This window comes from Corythoichthys intestinalis, chromosome 12, assembly GCF_030265065.1.
Source record: "Corythoichthys intestinalis isolate RoL2023-P3 chromosome 12, ASM3026506v1, whole genome shotgun sequence".
Classification (NCBI taxonomy): Eukaryota; Metazoa; Chordata; class Actinopteri; order Syngnathiformes; family Syngnathidae; genus Corythoichthys; species Corythoichthys intestinalis.
The window spans coordinates 37,856,222-37,878,189 of record NC_080406.1 but is presented as its reverse complement, the minus strand read 5'-3'; the positions used below and the strand labels follow the sequence as shown (position 1 = coordinate 37,878,189).

General features: G+C 39.5%; 1 protein-coding gene across 2 annotated transcripts in view; it reads right to left on the bottom strand.

Annotated features, from left to right (window-relative positions):
- LOC130927578 (neuropilin-2-like) overlaps positions 1 to 21,968 on the bottom strand; it is a 191,337-nt gene that overhangs the window by 132,656 nt on the left and 36,713 nt on the right. For both annotated transcript variants that reach the window (XM_057853518.1, XM_057853517.1), the window contains exon 3: positions 5,171 to 5,352. In XM_057853518.1, the coding sequence (XP_057709501.1) occupies positions 5,171 to 5,352 (182 nt within the window). The remainder of the gene's footprint in view (positions 1 to 5,170; positions 5,353 to 21,968) is intronic.

Here is a 21,968-nt window from a genome sequence, read left to right as displayed (position 1 = left end):
ACAAGATCTTATTAACAGTGTTTCAGCAGCTTGAATGTTCAAAATGTTCCTCCTTTGCCAGATAGACACACACACACACATGCACACACACTTTTTCTTGTAGTCATGGAGTACAAGACAGTGAGCTCGAGACTTTGAAAACTCATTGAAGAAAAGCTATCTGTGTAAAAGTCTGGCCATCCCTTGAATCTCAACCTCAACTTATTGGTCAGAAAGTTTAGTTTATTACAGAAGGTGAGGTGTCGTGATGGTTTCCAAAGTCATCTAGTTTGTTATTTCAGGAAATATTTTTTGTGAAGCTTACCCTAAATCGGTCTTAAACCTGACTGCAATATTGGTGCTGATATGAAGTCAAGATGATTATACAAAGCTTACAGAGCTACCATATTCATGAAGTTGAAACACAAGCCATTTGAGGGTCAAAGCCATTTAGAAGTCTGTTCAAGCCCCGGCTCCTGAGCCACCTGCGGCTCTTACATTCATGTCCAAATATGTTACTGTAATGGTTCCACACCACCACACATCACAAACATTGCATAATGGTTTGACTTGTTCTGCACAGTCGTTGCTAGCCACCCCTTGCATTCTCGGTTAGCAGCTGTCTACTGACGTCTTCCAGAATACACCCGAAAACTGGAGGCAGCAAAAACTAACAGTTTCCCATAAGAACATGTAGATATTGTGTTCCACTAAACAAACGTGCAGCAGAACTAATGCGCCAATGGAAATGACTATGTTTGTTAAGTGGGGTACTAGGTCCCTTTCACAATATTTTAAGTAAATTTACAGTAAATCTGGCAGAGAGTAAAGGTTTGTGTTTATGAAAGAGGAAGCGTATGAGGGGAAACGATGGGGGTTTTATGTGTGCCCATGTGTATAATAGGGCTATTTGCAGTAACACAACAAAAATCGTGGCTCTTAATCTCTTACTAATAGGCCACACTTGATGTAGATGAATATATCATAAAAATGAATCATTTTAAAGAGTACTTTACAAAAAATGTTTTGATTAAACCTTTTAATAAAAAAAAATCACTGATATATTACATCAATTATTATCAGTATTTTATTAAGTACTACAATGAGCCCTTGTTTTTCGTGGTTAATGGGGACCAGACCCCCCCGCGATGAGTGAAAAAACGCAAATTGGCGCCTGCTAATTGTGTGTTCAATGTATTAATTCAAATTTAACATTAGGAAGAGATATCTATATATACTGGTAAGACATGTTTTTTCACTTTTTTTTCCCACTAAATAAAAATAAATAAATAAATTTACATACCTATGTGTGTGTATGTATATATATATATACTGGACTGTCTCAGGAAATTAGAATACACAATATTCTAATTTTCTGAGACAGTCCTGTATATTGTTCTATGTAAAGGACGTCAGCCAAGGTCGGCCCCCCACATTTTTACCACGCCAAATCTGGTCCCCTTTGCAAAAAGTTTGGACACCCCTGCTTTAAATGGTGGATTAATGTACAGGACTGTCTCAGAAAATTAGAATATTGTGTATTCTAATTTTCTGAGACAGTCCAGTATATATATGTATATATATATATATATTTACTAAGTAAGTAAATGGTTTTTAAGCACTTCAAATGTAATAATTATGATAAATTTTAAACATGTTACTGTCCCACCGAATTATATTTAAACAGCAATAAAGCAGAAAAATGCTTGGCTTTATTAAATGCTTCATTGAGTGAGTCCACTCAAATCCAAGTCTCAATCACACAGAATGAGTTGCCACAACAACTGTTTAACAAGTTAAACGATGACTGACGCTTGTGGCGCTTTGAAGCTCGGTTCTCTGGCAACATCAAACATCCACGTTTGTCAATCATTGTTAACTTTAATAAGCAACTCCAGTGCACTCACTGCCGTAAAGGGAGCATGGGAGTGAGAGTGAGACTATGCGATCGGCTCGGGACAGCTCACCTGTTTTTTTGGGTTATTTTTTAATTGAAAAAAAATCTGTTTGAAGTTTGAAGTGCGAAGTAGCGAGGAATCACTGTATTGTATTTTTGTACATGTATTATTAGAAAAATAATAAATATATACATTTATAAATTATAATATAATTTTAATTTCATTGTATTGAACTCATTTTCTGCCCTTGACGGCGATAAACGTCAAATTAATTTTAAACTGGGAGGACTGCCTGTGATTTTTCAGTGGCATTGACAGCGAACAATAGCTTTCAGCCCTTGCTGTCAAAATACATAGGACGTCTAGTACAGTCAATGGCAGCCAAAGCTTACTTTATGACTGCCATTGACAGTGAAAGAAGTCCAATCATGCGGCTCTTTTGCGCCTTTGGCTGTGAGTTTATCACTAGTAGATGTCCAATCCATTTGAACTGGAAGAAAATGAACATGCATTCTTTCACTGCCAGACCTCCTACTTCAAATAAACTGGACATCTAGCACTGTAAATGGCAACCAACGAATTAAGAGTCAAAACCTTGAGCTTGACATGTGTCCCTATAAAGTGACCCAAAATCTTATACCGTGTGATCTACACTTACACAGTGTAAAACAGCAACATTGTCGATTCCAGGTGTGAACTCTGACACTTATCCTAAAGTCGATTAATGGGAATCGAATTCCAAAGACACACACAGAACAAGTCCCAACAGGATGGTGTCTGAAAGTGAGATATATCAATCTAGCCGAGCACACGTGTTGTGTTAGTAACCTCAGCCCGCCATGAGTATGACAGTGTCTCTCAGGGCTCAGGACTCAATTAAAAAGGCATGTGCAGAATGCTTTCAGAGGGAACATAACAAGATGGCCGAAAACACTGTCTTACTTGCCCTTGATCTCAATTGGACTCGCTTTGGCTAACCAAGGCAGCGTGAAGGGGATCTCTATCTCCAATACACATAACAAGACGTAATGCTAAGACAGACTGAGGGCCAGTGAAGGCGGGGAGGTCTCGCATGGGCAGTTCAAAGGGGTCTCAAGGGTCCTGTGCTGAATCGGTCCTTACCTGCTTACCGTTTACTGTGACATGTGCAAGACAAATTAGGTCTGGTTAGCTAATGAAGCATGCTTGCTCCACTATGAGAAACTAATAGATGATATAGTGAAAAAGTTCACTCGGCCACTTATTATTTTGGGTGAGTAATGGAATAAAACCCCTTTTAAATCTGTTAGATACTCCAAACAAAGAATGACTAGTATACAGATATGTTTCCACATACAGACCCTACACATATTAGTTAGTAAAATACCTTTCAACTCATTGGTTGCTATTGACAGCGATAGACATATAATCCAAATGGATTGGACGTTTATCACCATAAATGGCAGTGATTAAGTGAATAACACTGGAGAACTACATTTTTGTTCTTTTACATCAGACAGCGGCACTTGACTAATTTTTCTTACAATCATGCAATTTTCTTATTTAAAAAATATGAAAAACACTGTACTTAACATATGTGCATGTGTTTTTTGTTTGTTTCAATATACAGTGTTACCTCTACATATGAAGTTAATTCATTCCAGGACTTAATTTGTAAGTTGAAATAGTCGTATGTCGACCAGGATTTTCCCATAAGAATACATTCTAATTCCATTAATTCATTTCACAGCCCGAAAAACTACACTAAATCCTTAACAACTACTGCTGGTGCTATTGCAAATAGCAATTACACAGACCAAAACAAATAGTACATTATACTGTAACTAAAAATCGGAATAATAATAAAATGGTAATGAAAATAATAATAATACCTGTAATAATGTAACGAATCGGGTTCTAATGTTGCGGATGTGGTTTTGCGTGGAGCAACAAAACGCACCGCGTGGCTAAATAAGAGAGGTGTGTTAGAGTTTTTAACTTTCATTATTAATGTTTTGTTTTTGGCGAACTTGGTTTCAGCAGCGACGGACAATAGGCGTGTTGTGTTGCACAAGTTAAATGAGTAAAAACCTGCCAAAGCTGGTGATTTCTTTGGCGATGTTACCACAATAATAATTGTCATCTTATAAAGACTGGCAAACGGAGGTGGGAGGAGGACCGTCGAGATGGTAAATATTCGACGGCCGTATTGTCGAGCCAGCTCACGGACGAGCACACCACGCTTATTTTTCTATCATTTCCATCTTCATTTCACTGATGAGCGTCACCTTTTCCCTTTTTTTTACCACCCGCACTAACATTCTTGGAACCCATGTTGATTTCTCTCACAAGAAAATCTGCCTTGAGTCCGTCTTGCTGGACAACAAAGAAACTGCGGCGCCGTCATAAATTATCGTATTTCTAGCTTATCGTCGGATGTAATAACAAATGGCGAGTAAAATTTTATGTCGGATGTCGAAAAGATCGACGTCGCTTGACGATGTCAAAGCGATCATATGTCGAAGTACCACTGTATATTTATTGGCATACTGCAATGTTTATTTAACATGATTACAGTATGTTTTATTCCAAAGGAAATGGCTGGTTGTGTGCATGTCATAACTCATAATTGAGATCAACTAAAAACAGCTGTCAGACCTAAAACAACAGACTTATGGTTTAATTTTTGCCCAATGTAATAATTAATATTACGGGTGTCAAAATCTTGGCATCATTTTGTGTCTGGCCCACGAAAATAAATCACGTGCATCAACTTAATGCTTCTCGCTAAAATGAAATTCTAATAACATTCATGTAGCCTTCAATGAAAGAGGAATACAAAAAATTTGATAATATTACAGTTCCCCCCCCATTTAGAACTTAACATTAATATATTTGAAAAATAAAATATTTATTGGTTACCAGAATATTTCCCTGTTTTGTTGTGTTTGTTTTTATGTTTTTTTTTTTTTTTTTTAATAAAAAAAAGTCCCGTTTTTTTAAATTAAAAACAAAACTATGTTAAAATATATATATAAAAATATATTTTTAAGAAATGTAGATAAATTAATAAATACAATGAAAAATATAAGGGTTAGGAGGCTCAGAAATGGGAATTTGAAGCATTTTATGTCTGTAAATTATCTACTGAAAAATAGTTGTCCATTCATAATGAATTAGTTTTTAATTAGTCAATAAGTCATGGTAGCCCTAATTGGCAGAAGGAAGACATGACTACGATGTGGCCCATGACAAAGATGAGTTTAGCACCGCAAAATCCATTGATAAAAGTATCAACTGTGATATGATCTTACCAGTTTTGAAGATTTCATAGCGCAGCGAGAAGCCTGCTCCCTGGTGGGCATAGTCGGACACGAATTTGATGTGCAGGGCGGGTCCAGATGAAATGATTGGTGCTGGTGCAATATTGCTGCAATGTTTTCCCAGCAAGTCAGCTGTCTCAGAGTTGCCATCGTGGATCTCAACGTAGTCATACCTGCAAAGGACGAAAAACATGATTTTGATAACATCGTCACGCTCAACAATGCAAAATTTTCCCTGTCCGACGCATTCATTGACTGTCATATCAACAGATAATGTTTCCCATTTAGTGAGAATGATACCATCAGTGCCTTCAGTACAATGTCTCTGCTGAATTCATGGATTTTTTTCTTAAAAGCGAAACGTATTTGAATAGAATATTTACTGTCAGCAGAACTGTAGTTGTGTTATTGTAGCTGTGGAAGAAGATACATAATTCAACCACTCTATAATGAATGCCACAGTACATATATTGCAAGTGGCGTCTCATTTCAGTCACTCCTAAACTCAGGTTTCAATTCATTGGTTGTCGACATTGTTAGGCCGTGTGGTTAAAAAAAAAAAAAAAAAAAAAATCTATTTTTGTTCCATTTCTTTGATGTCCTTTGAGCACAAATGTTGCTCTCCATGCAGACGAACAGCAGGAGTGTTGCCACTGTGTCTGGACAACAACCAACTGGTCACCTGCTTGCTTTTGAAATAGCATCCTGCCAACAAAATTCCTTCAAACATCACATTACGACAGAGCACACCAAATGTGATTGGGAATTAATTTGATTTTCACTGAGACTTGAAGACCTAATAAGTACATGTGGAGTCTATTTGCACATCTTTAGCCACTTTATCGATCAGTACGGAGCACATTCATGTTAATTGCTGCTCTTCTACAGAGCTTTTACATTTCTCCCCTGCGATCAGTGACGGAATCCTTGAAGAATATCTGACTTTAAAGTATGTTATTACAGACAGGAAATTTACTCACTGGTTGCCATTGATGAGTGATAGACGAACCAGATCTGCTTTTAAAACTAAATGTTTTTACTAAAGATGCACGATAATATCGGTTACTGATAATTATCGGCCGAAAATGGCAATTATGACGTCACACCGATAATCCAGATTTTTAAAAATGTAACCGATAATGCAATCCGATAATTATATTGTTGATTTAGCCTCCAAATGTGAGCGATCGACGCAGTTTTGTCCAATTCTCTGCCGGCACCTCAAACCTTCCTAAAGGAATTTTTGTGCAATTAAGTATTTATTTTGTAAGTATTATTAATATTAATTAATTAATAAACATTGTTTAGATGTTGGAATTTAACATTTGGTGTGGAAAACGTAGCAATAAATTCTATTTTTGCACAGTAACATTTGCTCTTGTCTATATTTTAAAATTGTATACGTATCTTTTAATAGAATTATCAGCTTGACATTATCGGGTATCGGCTGGAATTATTGGTTATCGGTATCGGTTGAAAAATGCATTATCGTGCATCACTAGTTTTAACACTTACCATACAGTAACTTTGGAATATTGACACTTATTACACTGAAACGAAGGAAACTGATCAACATCTGTTCTAAGAAAAGGTAGTCCCCGGGTTACGAATGAGTTCCGTTCTAGGCTGGCGATGTAACCCGAATTTCCGCGTAAGTCAGAATGAACCTTTTAAGTACTTCTAAATCAGGGGTCGGGAACCTATGGCTCGCGAGCCAGATCTGACTCTTTTGACGGCTGCATCGGGCTCGCAGACAAATCTTTATTAATATAAGGGGAAAAAAAAAAAAAGTTTCGTCTTACTCCTTTGTGCATTGCGCGAAACGGCAACGGTCACTGGCGAATAGAAAAGCTGTTTTGCAGTAATTTTAGAGGGAAAGTGGCAAACATACATGTCGTTGTGTCTTTCTGTCTTTCTGTCTGTCTGTCTGTCTGTCTATCAATCGCATAGGCAACGCAGATGAGGCAGAGGCACTGTTCAAGTGGGGTTGCGGTATTTTGCTCTCGAAAATAGCGGCCGATGTGCGCATGTGCGTAAGATCAGGAAGTAAACTTCCCTTGTTTTTGGTTTCACTTTCCGCGTTGTCAGCTTATTTTAGAAACCCTTTTTGAGAAGATGGCAAAAAGGAAAAAAAGATAAGGGATATCGTACTTTTCAGCAGGAATGGACAGGATAAAGGCAAGATAAACAGATAAAAGACATGCCTTTGCAAGATCTGTTCACGATCATGACATCTTGATGCAAACTGAGGCAACGCAAGTGAAGGACATAAATGTGGCACCGTTTTTTTCTCTCGCTTTGGATGAGTCAACTGATGTAAGCAATTTATCCTAGTTCAGCGCGATTGCAAGGTTTTGACTATAAAAGGGACAACAAGAGGGGAGGATTTATTCAAGTCCTTCACTGAGTTCGCAAAAGAAAAAAAAATCTACTAATGGATAAACTTGTTTTGGTGTGCACTGATCGTGCTCCGTGCATGGTGGGGAAAAACAGGATTCGTGGCACTTCTTCGTGAACATGAAAAGAAACGCATCCTTTGTCAATGCCTGCATGAAGCTTAACCTCACCAAGTGTCAACCAGACTACAAAGTCATCAAACAAAACCATGCAGCACCAGAAATCACACCAATGGAAAGAAATACTCATCATTGATTAACAACTAGGAACAGCATAACAATGTTGTTAAAAAGAATTAAGAGACTTATTGTACTTTAAAAGCGTTGAAATGACATAAAATGCACACATTATCTGTATTTTTAGTTTTAAACATATTGCATGGCTCTCACGGAACTACATGTAAAAATATGTGGTGTTCATGGCTCTCTCAGCCAAAACGGTTCCTGATCCCTGCTTTAAATACAAAATAACTGTCCAAAAACATGTATTATTCATCATAAGATCAAGTACAACATAAGATACTGTGAGGTACGTTGTGTTAAATGCCGTTATATTGAATAACTATTCAGGCTTAAAAAAATATATATATATATACGTATATATATTCAGGCTTTGGAAAAAAGTAGGGAGGCGAGAGAGGGGGATATCATGGCTGCTCAGGTCACCTCCCTTAAGACAAGCACACCGTATGAACCCAAAAAATCAGATTGGGACTCGTAAGAGGAGTCGGCGTCAGGGGAGACACAGCGGCAGCAGCAGCATGAGAACAAGGAAGTAGAAAGTCCGAAAAAGGTGCATTGTCGGTGGCCAGGGAAGAACCGAAGGTTGGGGTGGGCGTCATGACTCTCCCAGGGCGAAAAGGGCTCTTCTCGGGCGGACACATGAGACCCTCAGATGACATCGGGTGGCTGCTTGAGCCCAGTCCCAAAAAGGGGCATTGTCGGCGGTCAGAGGAGAACTGGAGGTTGGGGCAGGCGTTATGACACTCCTAAGCTGAAAAGGGTGCTTCTCGGGTGGGCATATGAGAACCTCAGATAGACAGTGGGTGGGACCTGGTGCTGTCAGGAACTGCAGGATGGCGGCAACTCTGCTGGGGGAGGCATGGTAAGAACCAGAAATTGTTTACGCGACTAAAAAAAAAACAAACAAAAAACAAAACAGGACTGGAGATAGAATGGCGGACGAGACTTCGGCGTCGTAAAGTCAAAATCGTATAAATCGGGTATGTCTTAACCAGGGGACAACCTGTAACTTAATGTTATTTTATAAACGAATTCATTGCCTTTCATTGATCATTCGATTGTTGCCATCCCTTCCTAGTAAAAATGGACTAGACGTCTATCGCTATCAAGGTCAGCTTAAGTGGTAACAGTAAATGTTCTTCTATCTAACTACTTAAAAAAATAGGGGTAAGTCAACTCCCAGTATAAATCGAATGGTCGTCTATTGACGTGAATGGCTCTAATACATTACCATTCATTTATTGTAATGTAATAATTGTAATTGCAACCAAATGAATTGGATGTATATTGCTATCAATGGCAGTGAATGCATTAGTCATTTTTTAAAATACTGAGTAGAAAACTGAAAATCTTTTTTTTTAAATTATTATTTTTTTTTCATTGCTGAACTAAAATAAGAAAATAGATGTGGTGTAACATACTAGAATTCGTCATTCCACCCATTCATACATTTTTTATACTGTTTGTCCTCAATAGGGTTGTATGTACAGTATAAAACCGAGTGACTTTGGTTGAGAAGCTAGACTGAGCCTGGGCTAGTTGCCAGCCAATTACTGAGCACATACAGACAAACAACCATTCACACTCATTTGGAAAATGTGATCATCTTTGAGAGTGTGTGTGCTCATTTAGCTTTGCCACTTGCACGACAAGCATCTACTCACAATGGTTATGCATCTTCATCAAAACAAAAGGCGCAATAAAGCATCCATGCGTTTGAAGCACACTTGCCAGTGTGTGTTTTTGTGTTCTCATGTGTTTCTGACAGGTGAGCAAGCTTCCAAAGGTCAAACAACTCTAAACACAGAAGGTGCCAACTGGCCCTAGAATATTACTCTTATGACACATGCGGCATTCAAATCTAACAATCCATCATTTTTGGGGTGCATTTCCCCCAAATTTCCCAGAAAGGAGCACTTTTGCCATTATAAAGCGTGGGACATGGTCTCCTGCCTAACCTACAATTACGTTGTCTTCACCTACTCATTTTCAGCTGTGACGTTGCGTGGGTGCCATGTTTTCTCATGAAAAGTAGGGCATCATAGAGAAAGTTAATCACTGTAATACTGGACTGTACTCTAACAAGTGGAGTGTCACTCTGTATGTACGAGCTACAGATGCACGTAAAAATCACCACAATGACGTACTTGAAAATATGTATGTGTGGATAATTGCAACTCCTTACTCAAACATGTTGAAAATGCTATATTTTACAACATATATATATTTTTCAGGCAATTATCCCTGAATTAAGGCATCTTAGTCAGGACTTAGCTTTTAATTAGTAGGAGTTTAGCCTCTGAAATGGCAAATATTGTCATGTACACGCAGCTTGTGGGGTTTTTGAACTGGATTTCAGGTTCTGTTTGTTTATGAGATACACCAAGACTACAAGTCCCAATATTAATTGTTGTGTGCCTTTTCCGAAAAAACAAAAAACTTGGAACCAGACCTGAGCAACTTTTTCAACTTTCCTGGTAAAAAAGATGAAAAAATAACGCCTCCTCATTCGTCTAGGTGAGGTAAGAAAAAGTTTGCTAGTTTTAATGTAAATCATTTTGAAATTAATTCATGGATAGGCGTTATTAAATGTTGTAAGAGGAGTTAAATGGTCACAGAAGAAAAACTGTTTGCCTCAATAATAATAATTCTAAAAAATGATTACGATGTTGCATGTTCATAAATTAATACAGTGGGGCAAATAAGTATTTAGTCAACCACTAATTGTGCAAATTCTCCCACTTGAAAATATTAGAGAGGCCTGTAATTTTCAACATGGGTAAACCTCAACCATGAGAGAAAGAATGTGGGGAAAAAAACCCATAAAATCACATTGTTTGATTTTTAAAGAGTTTATTTGCAAATCATGGTGGAAAATAAGTATTTGGTCAATACCAAAAGTTCATCTCAATACTTTGTCATGGACCCTTTGTTGGCAATAACGGAGGCCAAACGTTTTCTGTAACTCTTCACAAGCTTTTCACACAATGTTGCTGGTATTTTGGCCCATTCCTCCATGCAGATCTCCTTTAGAGCAGTGATGTTTTGGGGCTGTCGCTGGGCACTTTCAATTCCCTTCACAGATTTCCTATGGGGTAGAGATCTGGAGACTGGCTAGGACAATCCAGGACCTTGAAATGCTTCTTACAAAGCCACTCCTTTGTTGCCCTGGCTGTGTGTTTGGGATCATTGTCACGCTGAAAGACCCAGCCACGTCTCATCTTCAATGCCCTTGCTGATGAAACGAGATTTTCACTCAAAATCTCTCGATACGTGGCCCCATTCATTCTTTCCTTTACACAGTCGTCCTGGTCCCTTTGCAGAAAAACAGCCCCAAAGCATGATGTTTCCACCCCCATGCTTCATAGTGGTTATGGTGTTCTTCAGATGCAATTCAGTATACTTTCTCCTCCAAACACGAGAACCTGTGTTTCTACCAAAAAGTTTTATTTTGGTTTCATCTGACCATAACACATTCTCCCAGTCCTCTTCTGGATCATCCTAATGATCTCTAGCGAAGCGCAGACGGGCCTGGACGTGTACTTTCTTCAGCAGGAGGACACGTCTGGCAGTGCAGGATTTGAGTCCCCGGCGGCGCATTGTGTTACTGATAGTAGCCTTTGTTACTGTGGTCCCAGCTCTCTGTAGGACATTCACTAGGTCGCCCCGTGTGGTTCAGGGATTTTTGGTCACCGTTCTTATCAATTTGACTCCACGGGGTGAGATCTTGCATGAAGCCCCAGATCGAGGGAGATTATTAGTGATTTTGTATGTCTTTCATTTTCTAATAATTCCTCCCACAGTTGATTTCTTTACACCAAGCGTTTTACCTATTGCAGATTCATTCTTCCCAGCCTGGTGCAAATCTACAATTTTGTCTCTGCTGTCCTATGACAGCTCTTTGGTTTTGGATTAAGTGGAGTTTGGAGTGTGACTGACTGAGCTTGTGGACAGGTGTCTTTTATAACGATAATGAGTTAAAACAGGCGACATTAATACAGGTAACGATTGGAGCCTCGTTAGACCTCGTTAGAAGAAGACCTCTTTGACAGCCAGAAATCTTGCTTGTTTGTAGGTGACCAAATACCTACTGTATTTTCCACTCTAATTTGGAAATAAATTCTTTAAAAATCAAACAATGTGATTTTCTGTTTTTTTTTTCCACATTCTGTCTCTCATGGTTGAGGTTTACCCATGTTGACAATTACAGGCCACTGTAATCTTTTCAAATAGGAGAACTTCAATCAATCAATCAAATTTATTTATATAGCCCTTTACAAAACCCGAAAGGTCCCCAAAGTGCTTTACAACAAAGACAAACATGGCACATAGTAAATAAAAGGCAGGAAAGTATTATACAATGACATTAGGAAGAAAAGAAAAGAAAAAAGAAACGAAACAACGCATCACGATTAGTCAGACAGCAAACAAAACAATAAAACAGATAAAATCCGAAAACATTAAAAACCCTAAAGAAATAAAACCAGGCTAAACTAATCTTGGGGAAAGGCGAGTCTAAAAAGGTGTGTCTTTAAACGAGATTTAAAAAGGCCCAAATTTGTAGTGGTGCGGATTTCAGAACTTGCACAATTGGTGGTTGACTAAATACTTATTTGCCCCACTGTATGCTGTAATGTAATTACACAACGCTGCGACTGGCTGGCAACCAATTCAGGGTGGACCCTGCTTCCTGCCCGTTGTAGGCTCCAGCACCCCCACGATCCTCATGAGGATAAACGGTTCAGTAAATGAATGGATGAATGAATAATTACACAACAGAAATATTGGAGAACAAAACGTGTGTTGGGTGGATATATAGTATACAGTGGTACCTCGACATACGATCGCTTCGACACACGATCTTTCCGACATCCGACGTAAAATTTGACTCGCCTGTGTTTTTACATCCGACGACATGCTCGAAATACGATGATTTTTAACAGCGCGCAGTTTCTTTGTTTTGCCGGAAGACAGACGCACGGCTGATTTTCTTGTGAGAGAAATCAACACTGGATCCAAAAAGGTTGGTGCAGGTGGAGAAAAAAAAGAAAAGGTGACGCTTACCATTGAAATGAAGATGTGAATGATAGCAAAATATAAGTATGGTGTGTGTATCCATCCATGAACTGGGTCGACAACAGGGCCGTAGAATGTCGATCTCGGCCCTGCCAGCGGTCCTCCTCCGTTCGCCAGTCTTTATAAGTTAAAGTCACAATTCTTATTATGGTAACATCACCAAAGAAATCGCCAGCTTCATCAGGTTTGTAATCATTAATTCCATCAATTCGCCTAGTGTCTGCTGCTGTTGATGCCAGGATCAAAACAGGAAGTAAAACAGAACCACACTCTCTTGCTCACCGTCACGTAAGCCCCGCGGTGCGTTCAGGTACAGCAAAAAAAGCCCGCCACATTAGAATCCGATTCGTTACATTATTACAGGTAGTATTATTACTATTATTATACTGTTTTTATTCAGATTTTTATTCATAGTTTATTTGTTTTGCTCTTTGTAATTGCTATTTGCAATCGTAACAGCAGTATTTATTAAGGATTTAGTGTAGATTTTTTGGCTGTGGAACGAATTAATGGAATTATAATGCATTCTTATGGGAAAATTCTGCTCGACATACGACCATTTCGACTTACAAACAAGATCCTGGAACGAATTAACTTCGTATGTAGAGGTACCACTCTACTACACTTGAAAGTGAAATACATAAATATCATTACCGCTGCAACGATTAATCGATTAACTCGGGTAATTCGATTAGAAAAAAGGATTCTAATCAAATTTTGCTGCTCTGAGTATTCGTTTTATTAAAGCGGTGTTGTAATTGTTTGTTTTGAAAGTGTTTGCATTGCATTTTATTGATTTGGGTGGATACACTGCCCTCTAGATGCAACAGTGAACATGGCATAGCTCATTTTACATGGCTGAATCCAGCTGCTCCATGTTAAGACTAACATAAGCTAAGTTTTTGTTTGAGCCAATGTTTTTTTTAATGCATTTGTAATTTAGTTTATAGGTATATTTAGCTGTTTAGTGGGAATACCATTTGTTAGGAGCATTGTAAAAAAAAAAAAAAAAAAAAAAAAAAGTTAAAATTTTATAGCATTTACGCTAGCGAATTTTGCTATGTAAGTTATTATTGTTTTGTTGTTCTTAGAGCCTCTTTTTTTTTTTTTTTTTTTTTACCGTTCGAGGCTCAGCTCAGGTATTTTAATTTTTTTATGTTCCTTAACCAATTACTCGATTATTCGAACTAACTAGTTCATTGATTAATCGACTACTAAAAGAATTGATAGCTGCGGCCCTAAATATAATGCTGAAAAATAATAATACACCTGATTTGTATGGAAAGAGGCGTGCTTGTGTGTCATGCAAAATCGGGGCAATACGAAGTCATTTTTTACGATGGTTTTCACTCATTCATTGGCAATCCAGGTATATGTATAGCATTCACAGAGTATTTGCTGTAGTGGTTAGTAAAAGATCAAGAACATTTATCTTAAAAAAAAAAAAAAAACACCAGTTGGTGACGATTGGTGTCATGATTAGCATTAGCATAAAGGCAAGTGGATGATCATGTTTCAGTGTAATTGACAGTGATAGACAACGAATCCATTTGAACTGGGAAGGGCTCATTCGATCTCTGCTAGCCCTCGAAGTATAAATGAATTGGATGTCTATTGCAGTCAAAGGCAGCCAAAGAGTTAATGATGTTGTTTTCTGTCACTGATCAAACTACATGCTCTCCCATGACACCAACATGGAAAAACCACATCCCCTTCCTTTCATACTATATTTCCTAGTAAACACTAAAGACAAAGGCTGCTTTTTCAGATTATGACGTAGGCCCAAAATCAAGACAAAATGTTTACAGATTTAGCCATTAGAATGTGGATGCGGTCAAATAGAACCTGACACTGCAACTCCGGTTGGACTGACAGCCACAGGTGTACACCCCCATACTCCTATCCTGTCTTCCCTTCCCCCTTTTGGCTCTGAGCCCTCAGTTAAGGAGCCAGCTTCCACATTTAAGTGTGTGTACACACACGCGCGGTAAACACACTAATACACACAGCGCCCGTGGCTTGCATGCATCCATAGATGAGCTGGAGGTTTCCTTCAATCTGTTCTGTGTGGGAGCAACATAGCTTTAACACGCTGCTGAAATCCCATCATCTCTCTCTCCTTCTCTCCCTTTTGCTTTCGCCTTGCCCTCGATGAACCCCGAAAATAAAAATACAGATATGTATTCCGCAGAGCCTGTGGGGTTTTTTGTACAGACTTGCCGAAGGGAATGACAAGGAGCGGGAATTTGTTTCACACGTTTTCCTTGAAATTCGTTGGTTATCAAGAAGTGTAAAAAAAGGATTATTCATCCTCCCTACAGGACATGATGAAAAAGCCGGTTGTGTTTCCAAAGCGTTCAAGGCAGCCTACTGTGAGACTACAGCAAAAAGGACCATCAGAATGCTGAAGATTGAACATCATACTGTAATTCACCTGAACTTGACCGTCTGACTGTCTGTGTGTTTGTCTGCTGGGCTTTATTTGACAGTATGAATTGCAAAGTGGTCAAACTTGGACAGAGGAAGCATGAATTTTATCGTGATGCCCTCAAAATCAGTAAAAATATTAGATAAAGCACACATGAACAATTGATTCCATCTCAAAGGTTGGGCGTTGCCATTCGAGACAGAATCCAACCGGGTTTAGATTGATCTCGGTGATCAGGCGTGTCATATTTAATCGGCCATATGCAGATGAACTTCGTTGGGGTGTACAACCAGAATTTATTTCTGTATTTATTCATAGAATTTTTAAATAAATATTTTAATGAGTTAATTTGCATGTACAGTGATCTCTCGCAATTTCGCACTTCAAACTTTGCGCCTTCAGTCCATCGCAGATTGTTTTTTCAAGTAAAGGAAAAAAAAGAAATGCAGATATGAGCTGTCCTGCTCTTTGTTGGTCAGGCATTACACTGGAGCTGCTTGTTAAAGTTAACGATGATTGACCGAAGCGTTGGGTTTGATGTTGCCAGATACACAAACCTCCCAGCGCCACATACGTCAAACATCGTTTAACTTGTTAAACAGTTGCCGTGGCAACTCATTGTGTGGTAATGAGCAGCTTAAGTGAATATGAGTGGACTCAATCAATGAAGCATCTAATAAAGCCGAGCATTTTTCTACTTCTTTTTTCTTGTTTAAAAAATAATTCGGTGGGACAGTAACATGTTTAAAACTTATCAAAATTACTACATTTGAAGTGCTTAAAAACCATTCATTAAAATATATATGGCATAAAAACACTCAGGTGACTTGAAGTTCCGCTCTGAGAGCCCAATTTGGCCAAATTTCAAAATTGTCCTATATGATTGTGTGATGTGGAAAGCTTAAAATCTCAATTTTCTGGGGGAACAAAATAGGTGGGCATTTAAAAAAAATTAAACCCATTAACCCTAGCTCGAAGTGAGAGCATGAGAGAGCATAATTAAAGACATCATGATTTTAACGAGATATTATCGCGTACTTGTTTTGTTTCGATTCAAATACTCCGTGTTGCATGTCTCAACGAGTGTCAAGACGCAGCTGTGAATGGCCACAGCCGTACTTTTTGGGGATTTTATGGGTGAAACACGGTAATATAACAAGGGTCTTGATGCATAAATCGCAGAACTCGAGGAGTGGTCGAGATTTTCTTTTTCAAATATTTACCCTTTTAAACGTTTTTTTCCCCCCCAATATTTCTTTTTTTGGGTCGACTTTTTATCATCTAAAATATCGGGGCATATGCGACAGTAACAAAAAAAAAAAAAAAAAAAAATTAGGGCTGTCAAAATTATCGCGTTAATGGGCGGTAATTAATTTTTTAAATTAATCACGTTAAAATATTTGACGCAATTAACGTACATGCCCCACTCAGATTAAAATGACAGTAGTGTAATGTCCGCTTGTTACTTGTTTTTTGTTGTTTGGCGCCCTCTGCTGGCGCTTGGGACCAAATGATTCTATGGGTTTGGGGAGTGAGCATGGTGTAATGACATCAACAATGGCGAGCACCACACATCATACTCCACAGGAGAGCTCTGGCAAAGGGCGGTGGGACGGGCGACTGGGCAGAAGCTCCATGCTGCGGTCCCACTGCCCCAAGCCAAGCTCTCCTATTTTAATGCATACATTGCACTACCCTCCCCTCACACCCCCATCACGGTGCTGGGTGATGGCTGCCAGTCGGGAACCTGGCAGCCACAGTAATAGGGTGGTAGGTGGGTCCCACACTTTTTTATATGGCGTGGCTCCTGGGGTGTGGCCTCCCCTCTGCCTCGGCTGCCGGCCGCGGGAGTAGGTTGGGGGGTCGGGTCTCCGATCTTGCATCGCCACGTGGCAGTTCCTGGGCGTTCTCCTGCCTCCGCCTTCCCCTCTCTTCTCTGGCTGGGCATCCGCCCTGCGCTCCGTTGCGGGTCGCTGACTTGGCGCCGGTGTATCAGCGGGGTGTCGCCTGCACCGGCGGGGGACCCTGCCTTGCCTGGGGCTTGGTGGGCCGCTGGGGGTCCCGTGGCGTGCCGTGCCGGTTGGGGGGGCTGCGGCTGTGGCTCGTGGCCCGGGTGGGCGGGCGGGGGTGGGTGTAGGCGTGGGGTTGGTGATGCGTCCCCTCCTGCCATCCCTGAAGGCCGGTTGATGGGTGCGCGGGTGGCCCGGGGGACCACCCTGGGTCCCGGGGGGGGGGGGGGCGATGGCTCCTTTGCTGGGCTGCGGGAGGAGGGATGGGCTGCGCGTGGCCCCCCGCGCCCGCCCTCCCTCCCTCCCTCCCCGGGCTGGCTGGGTGGGGGCTGTGGCCCTGGGTTGGCGCCCGCGCGGCTTCTCCGCCCGTCTGCGTGGCTGTCGCGCGCCCGGTGGGGCCTGCGTGCTGCTGGATGTGGTAGGGCATTCTCGGGTCGGGGGTCCCGGTGCCGGGATTGGCGATGCGGCGGCGTAGGGTTGGTCGCCAACGGGCTTACTCATAAGAGATTCACACGATTACTGGGTTCTAGATCACAGAACTGATTTGTGTACACTCTACCCCTTTCAATCACTTAGCTTATAGGCTTATAGACACCCCCACCCCCATTCTCCTCTTTCACTGGCCAATAGGCCCCCACATGGTGTAAACCGGAAATACATCTCGCTGACGATAGCACCAGCATATTAGTAACTAGTTTAGATGTTCAATGTATTTCTAGTTGTTGTTTGTGTATGTGTTTCTTTTCCTTCTTCTCTTGTATTTCTTTTCTTCTGTCCCCCCATAATCCCTTCCTGTTCGCTGCTTTGTCATAATAAAAAGGTATTTTGAATGATCACAATGGGAGTATGTCAGACTCTCAATGTGAAACATTAAAACTGTTCAGAATCTGGGCACTTAGACTTCCATTCTCTGTGTCAAACAGCTGAACAGGACAGGTTTAAAAAAAAAAAAAAAAAAAACAATGGCGAGCTACTAGGTTATTTTTTGATTGAAAATTTAACAAATTTTAATAAAACAAAAACATTAAGAGGGGTTTTAATGTAAAATTTCTATAACTTGTACTAACATTTATCTTTTAAAAACTACAAGTCTTTCTATCCGTGGATCACTTTAACAGAAAGAATGTTAATAATGCCATTTGTGGATTTATTGTTATAATAAACAAATACAGTATTTATTTACCGTATGTTGAATGTATATATCCGTCTTGTGTCTTATCTTTTCATTCCAACAATAATTTACAGAAAAATATGGCATATTCTATAGATGGTTTGAATTGCGATTAATTAATTTTTAAGCTGTAATTAACTCGATTAAAAATTTTAATTGTTTGACAGCCCTAAAATAAATACAATTAAGCAATAGGTATGAGGTAGATATCTGTGACCTATTTACAGACACGATTTTTTTTTTATTGTGACGTAATTTGTTTAAAAGTTGAAAATATCCGAGTGAATAATTTTATTTAAAGTTGTCTTTTCAAACTGAATATTCGACATCAATTAATGATTCTAAGCTAAAAATGATAGACATTTCGAATACTAAATATAATTACTTAGCTTCTTTTTATGGCCGGGGTTCAAACAAAAGCAGTTGTGCGGTGTCAGTAAACGGGGGTCTCCAGAGTAAAACGGACAAATTTAAAAATAGTTCTGGGGCTTAATGCACCGTGAAACTGACATAGACATATTGTTCTATCAAACACAACAGTTATTTTGGCTTATAATACAGCAGTTTATTTTCAAGAGGAGTGCACGAGCAGAAACTGCTTTTTCAGCCTTGTCTGTGTTTTCTGAGATATACAGTACATAAAACAAAAATTAAATGATACTTTGGGTGACAAAATGAAAAAAAACATGTTTATATGTATCTCTTTCCAAAGCTAAATGAATAAATACATTGAACACACAATATTTTTGTTTGCTTTTTTTGTGGAGAGCAGGGGGCTACTTCACGGTTTTTCACGTATTGGGGCGGGTTCTGGTCCCATTAACCGCAGAAAATGAAGGATCACTGTATTCATAAAAACAAATATAAAAGTACAAAAATTACAAATTTTAAAATAATATAATAATAATTAATAACATTAAAGTTTTTTTTTCATTACCAAAAACATTCACTTACTCTATATATATATATATTTTTAAATTGTCAACATTGTGTTTATGAATTCAGGTGTGTGTGTTTCCAACTGTAATCTCAAGGACAATTAATCAATTCCTCATTATGGCTTCAACATACAGTCCATTGATCGGGATCATCCATTTAAAGTAGATGAGGACACAAACACATTCACTACAGTTGCATTATGGATATGACAGGCCTTAGGGAGTTTGTGAAGATCACAGCTCTCCTTTTATGCATACGTGCGGCTGTCTCAGATCAGCATTGAAGATCCTGGAAGAGGTCATTGCAGATGCAGACACGGAGAGGCACTTTGTTAGAGAAAAGAGGATTTAAAGTGTCCCAACCAGGTGGAAAATGGAAGACGCGGAATGTGAGAGAGAAGTCTAAATATGCTGCATTTGTCATGCTTCCTGTTTTTCTGCGAAAGGAGGAAGGAAAGACTCGTTGGTGATTCACTTGGGGTAACGGCGAGGTGATGAAGAGAGGGATGTGCGCGGATGCGCTGGCCGAAGAAGGCGCCTGATCAGATGGAAGATGATAGATGGGGTCGGCGTGATGGTGGCGATGACGATGGAGGAAGGGTCCGATGAACGGAGGGAGGAGAAGGAGAACCCGGGAGGGAGGAAGAGAGCAATAGGAGAAGCTGTCAGGAAGATTTGCGCCTGCCCTCAACAGACCCTGACGCTGCACTTTTCCCTAAGCAGTTAGTGTGCGTGTGCGTGCGTGCATGAGTAAGCACACGCGCTCTTTCCAAAGACTCCAAATAGAGATCCAGCCTTCACAGACGGAGCCGTGCAGTGAGCCAAGAGGAAAATTTGAAGTAGACAACCAGCTGCTGTGTTGAAAGGCAACATAGCTGCTCAAAATATGACGCTGGAGCAGCTCTTTAACCTTAACTGTCTCAGGGGTCACCTCATGAAGAATTTAATATCACTTTGTTGGCAGAAGGAATCTTATTTATACACGCCTACATGGATACACAAGCGGCCCCTGTCTTGTTGTTTTGCAGTAACCTTTCATACACTTTGCCAGTTGTTGATGGGGAAAAAAAGATGATAGAACAAATATGACAAATACTGTGATGCCAAATAAAGTTTTTAAGTGAGTGTTGTGCATGTGTTCAAATAGTTTCCATTCATTGCAATGGTAAACAAGAACGGCACCAAGACTAATGCGTCCTAATTTGGACTGACTCCAAACAGTATCTTCAGACGACATCTCCTGCACATACTGTAGGTTCACTTGGTCAGACAATGTTGCATTCTCTTCTTCGTATGGTGAAATACCTGGCTAGCTTCACGCTGTCTTTGTGCGTCACAAGACTGAGGATAATAGAAGTAGTTGAGGGCATACACATTCTTCAGGTATGTTCATTATGTCTCTGAGCTGATAAGACTTCTAGGGAGATGAGCAGTTGTAGTTAATCTGAACTTGCTCGGACTATAAATCACACCGGCCAAGAAATGTACAAATGAAATGTATAGTACATTATTGTAATAACAAAATGGGAAACAACAGGCTTAACACCATAGCATATTAACAGTTATTCAGATAATTTTAGGCTAAATAAAATAACTTGTTTACCATACTCTCTATTTCATTCCAAATAGCTACCAAATCCATTAAGGCCTTCATCTTCAATAGTATTTCAAAACAACTCTGCAAGTGGAGGGCATGTGTAAGGTGCCATTCTTGCAGCTATTGAACAGATATGTTCAAGTGAGATCTCCACTATCAATGTGAAAAAAAAAAACATACAAGGGTCATTCAATAAATACTGTAAGGTGAATATTTCAGTATAAGGACTTCTAATACAGATAAAAGCTTACTTTTAAACATTATTTTTCAACGTTGTCTCCCAGCAATGTCACATACATTTCCCATCTGTGTACAGTCTTCCGTATTCCCTCAGCGTAAAAATCTTTGGACTGATGTTTCAGCCAGTCGCTCACAACACTTTTGATTTCATCGTCACTTTCGAACTTCGTGCCATTTTTTCAGTCATTTTTCGGCTGAAACATGTGGCACCGTAAGCAGCTGACATTCTACTATGAATTTCAACTGGTTTGCACCCTTCAGCTTCCAAAAACTTACATAATAACTGACCGCTGTTCAATCCTGGAACATGCTTCTTAGTCGGACATCTTTGTTAATCACCAAAACTCTCAAAAAATGTTTTTCAATCTGCAAAAGAAATTAAATCCATGTAAAAAAGAATTAAAACAGAAAAATAAAAAATAAAAATTAAAAGTAAGCTACCTGTATTAGAGTTGGGTGGTTTACCGAAAATTTACCGCTACTGAAATAGTTGACGGTGACCAACGTAATTTTGACTATGTCGGTAAATTTGTTTTTTTAATTAAACGAACAAATTAAAGTATTTTCAGCCCGCTTTGACAATGTATTGTTCGGCTATGATCATTCCCCTTTAAGACAGTTCAGCCCATGTGCCTTCGTGTGAAGTCACGTGGCTATAAGGAAAAACAAACAGAAGCATGTTGCTATCAAC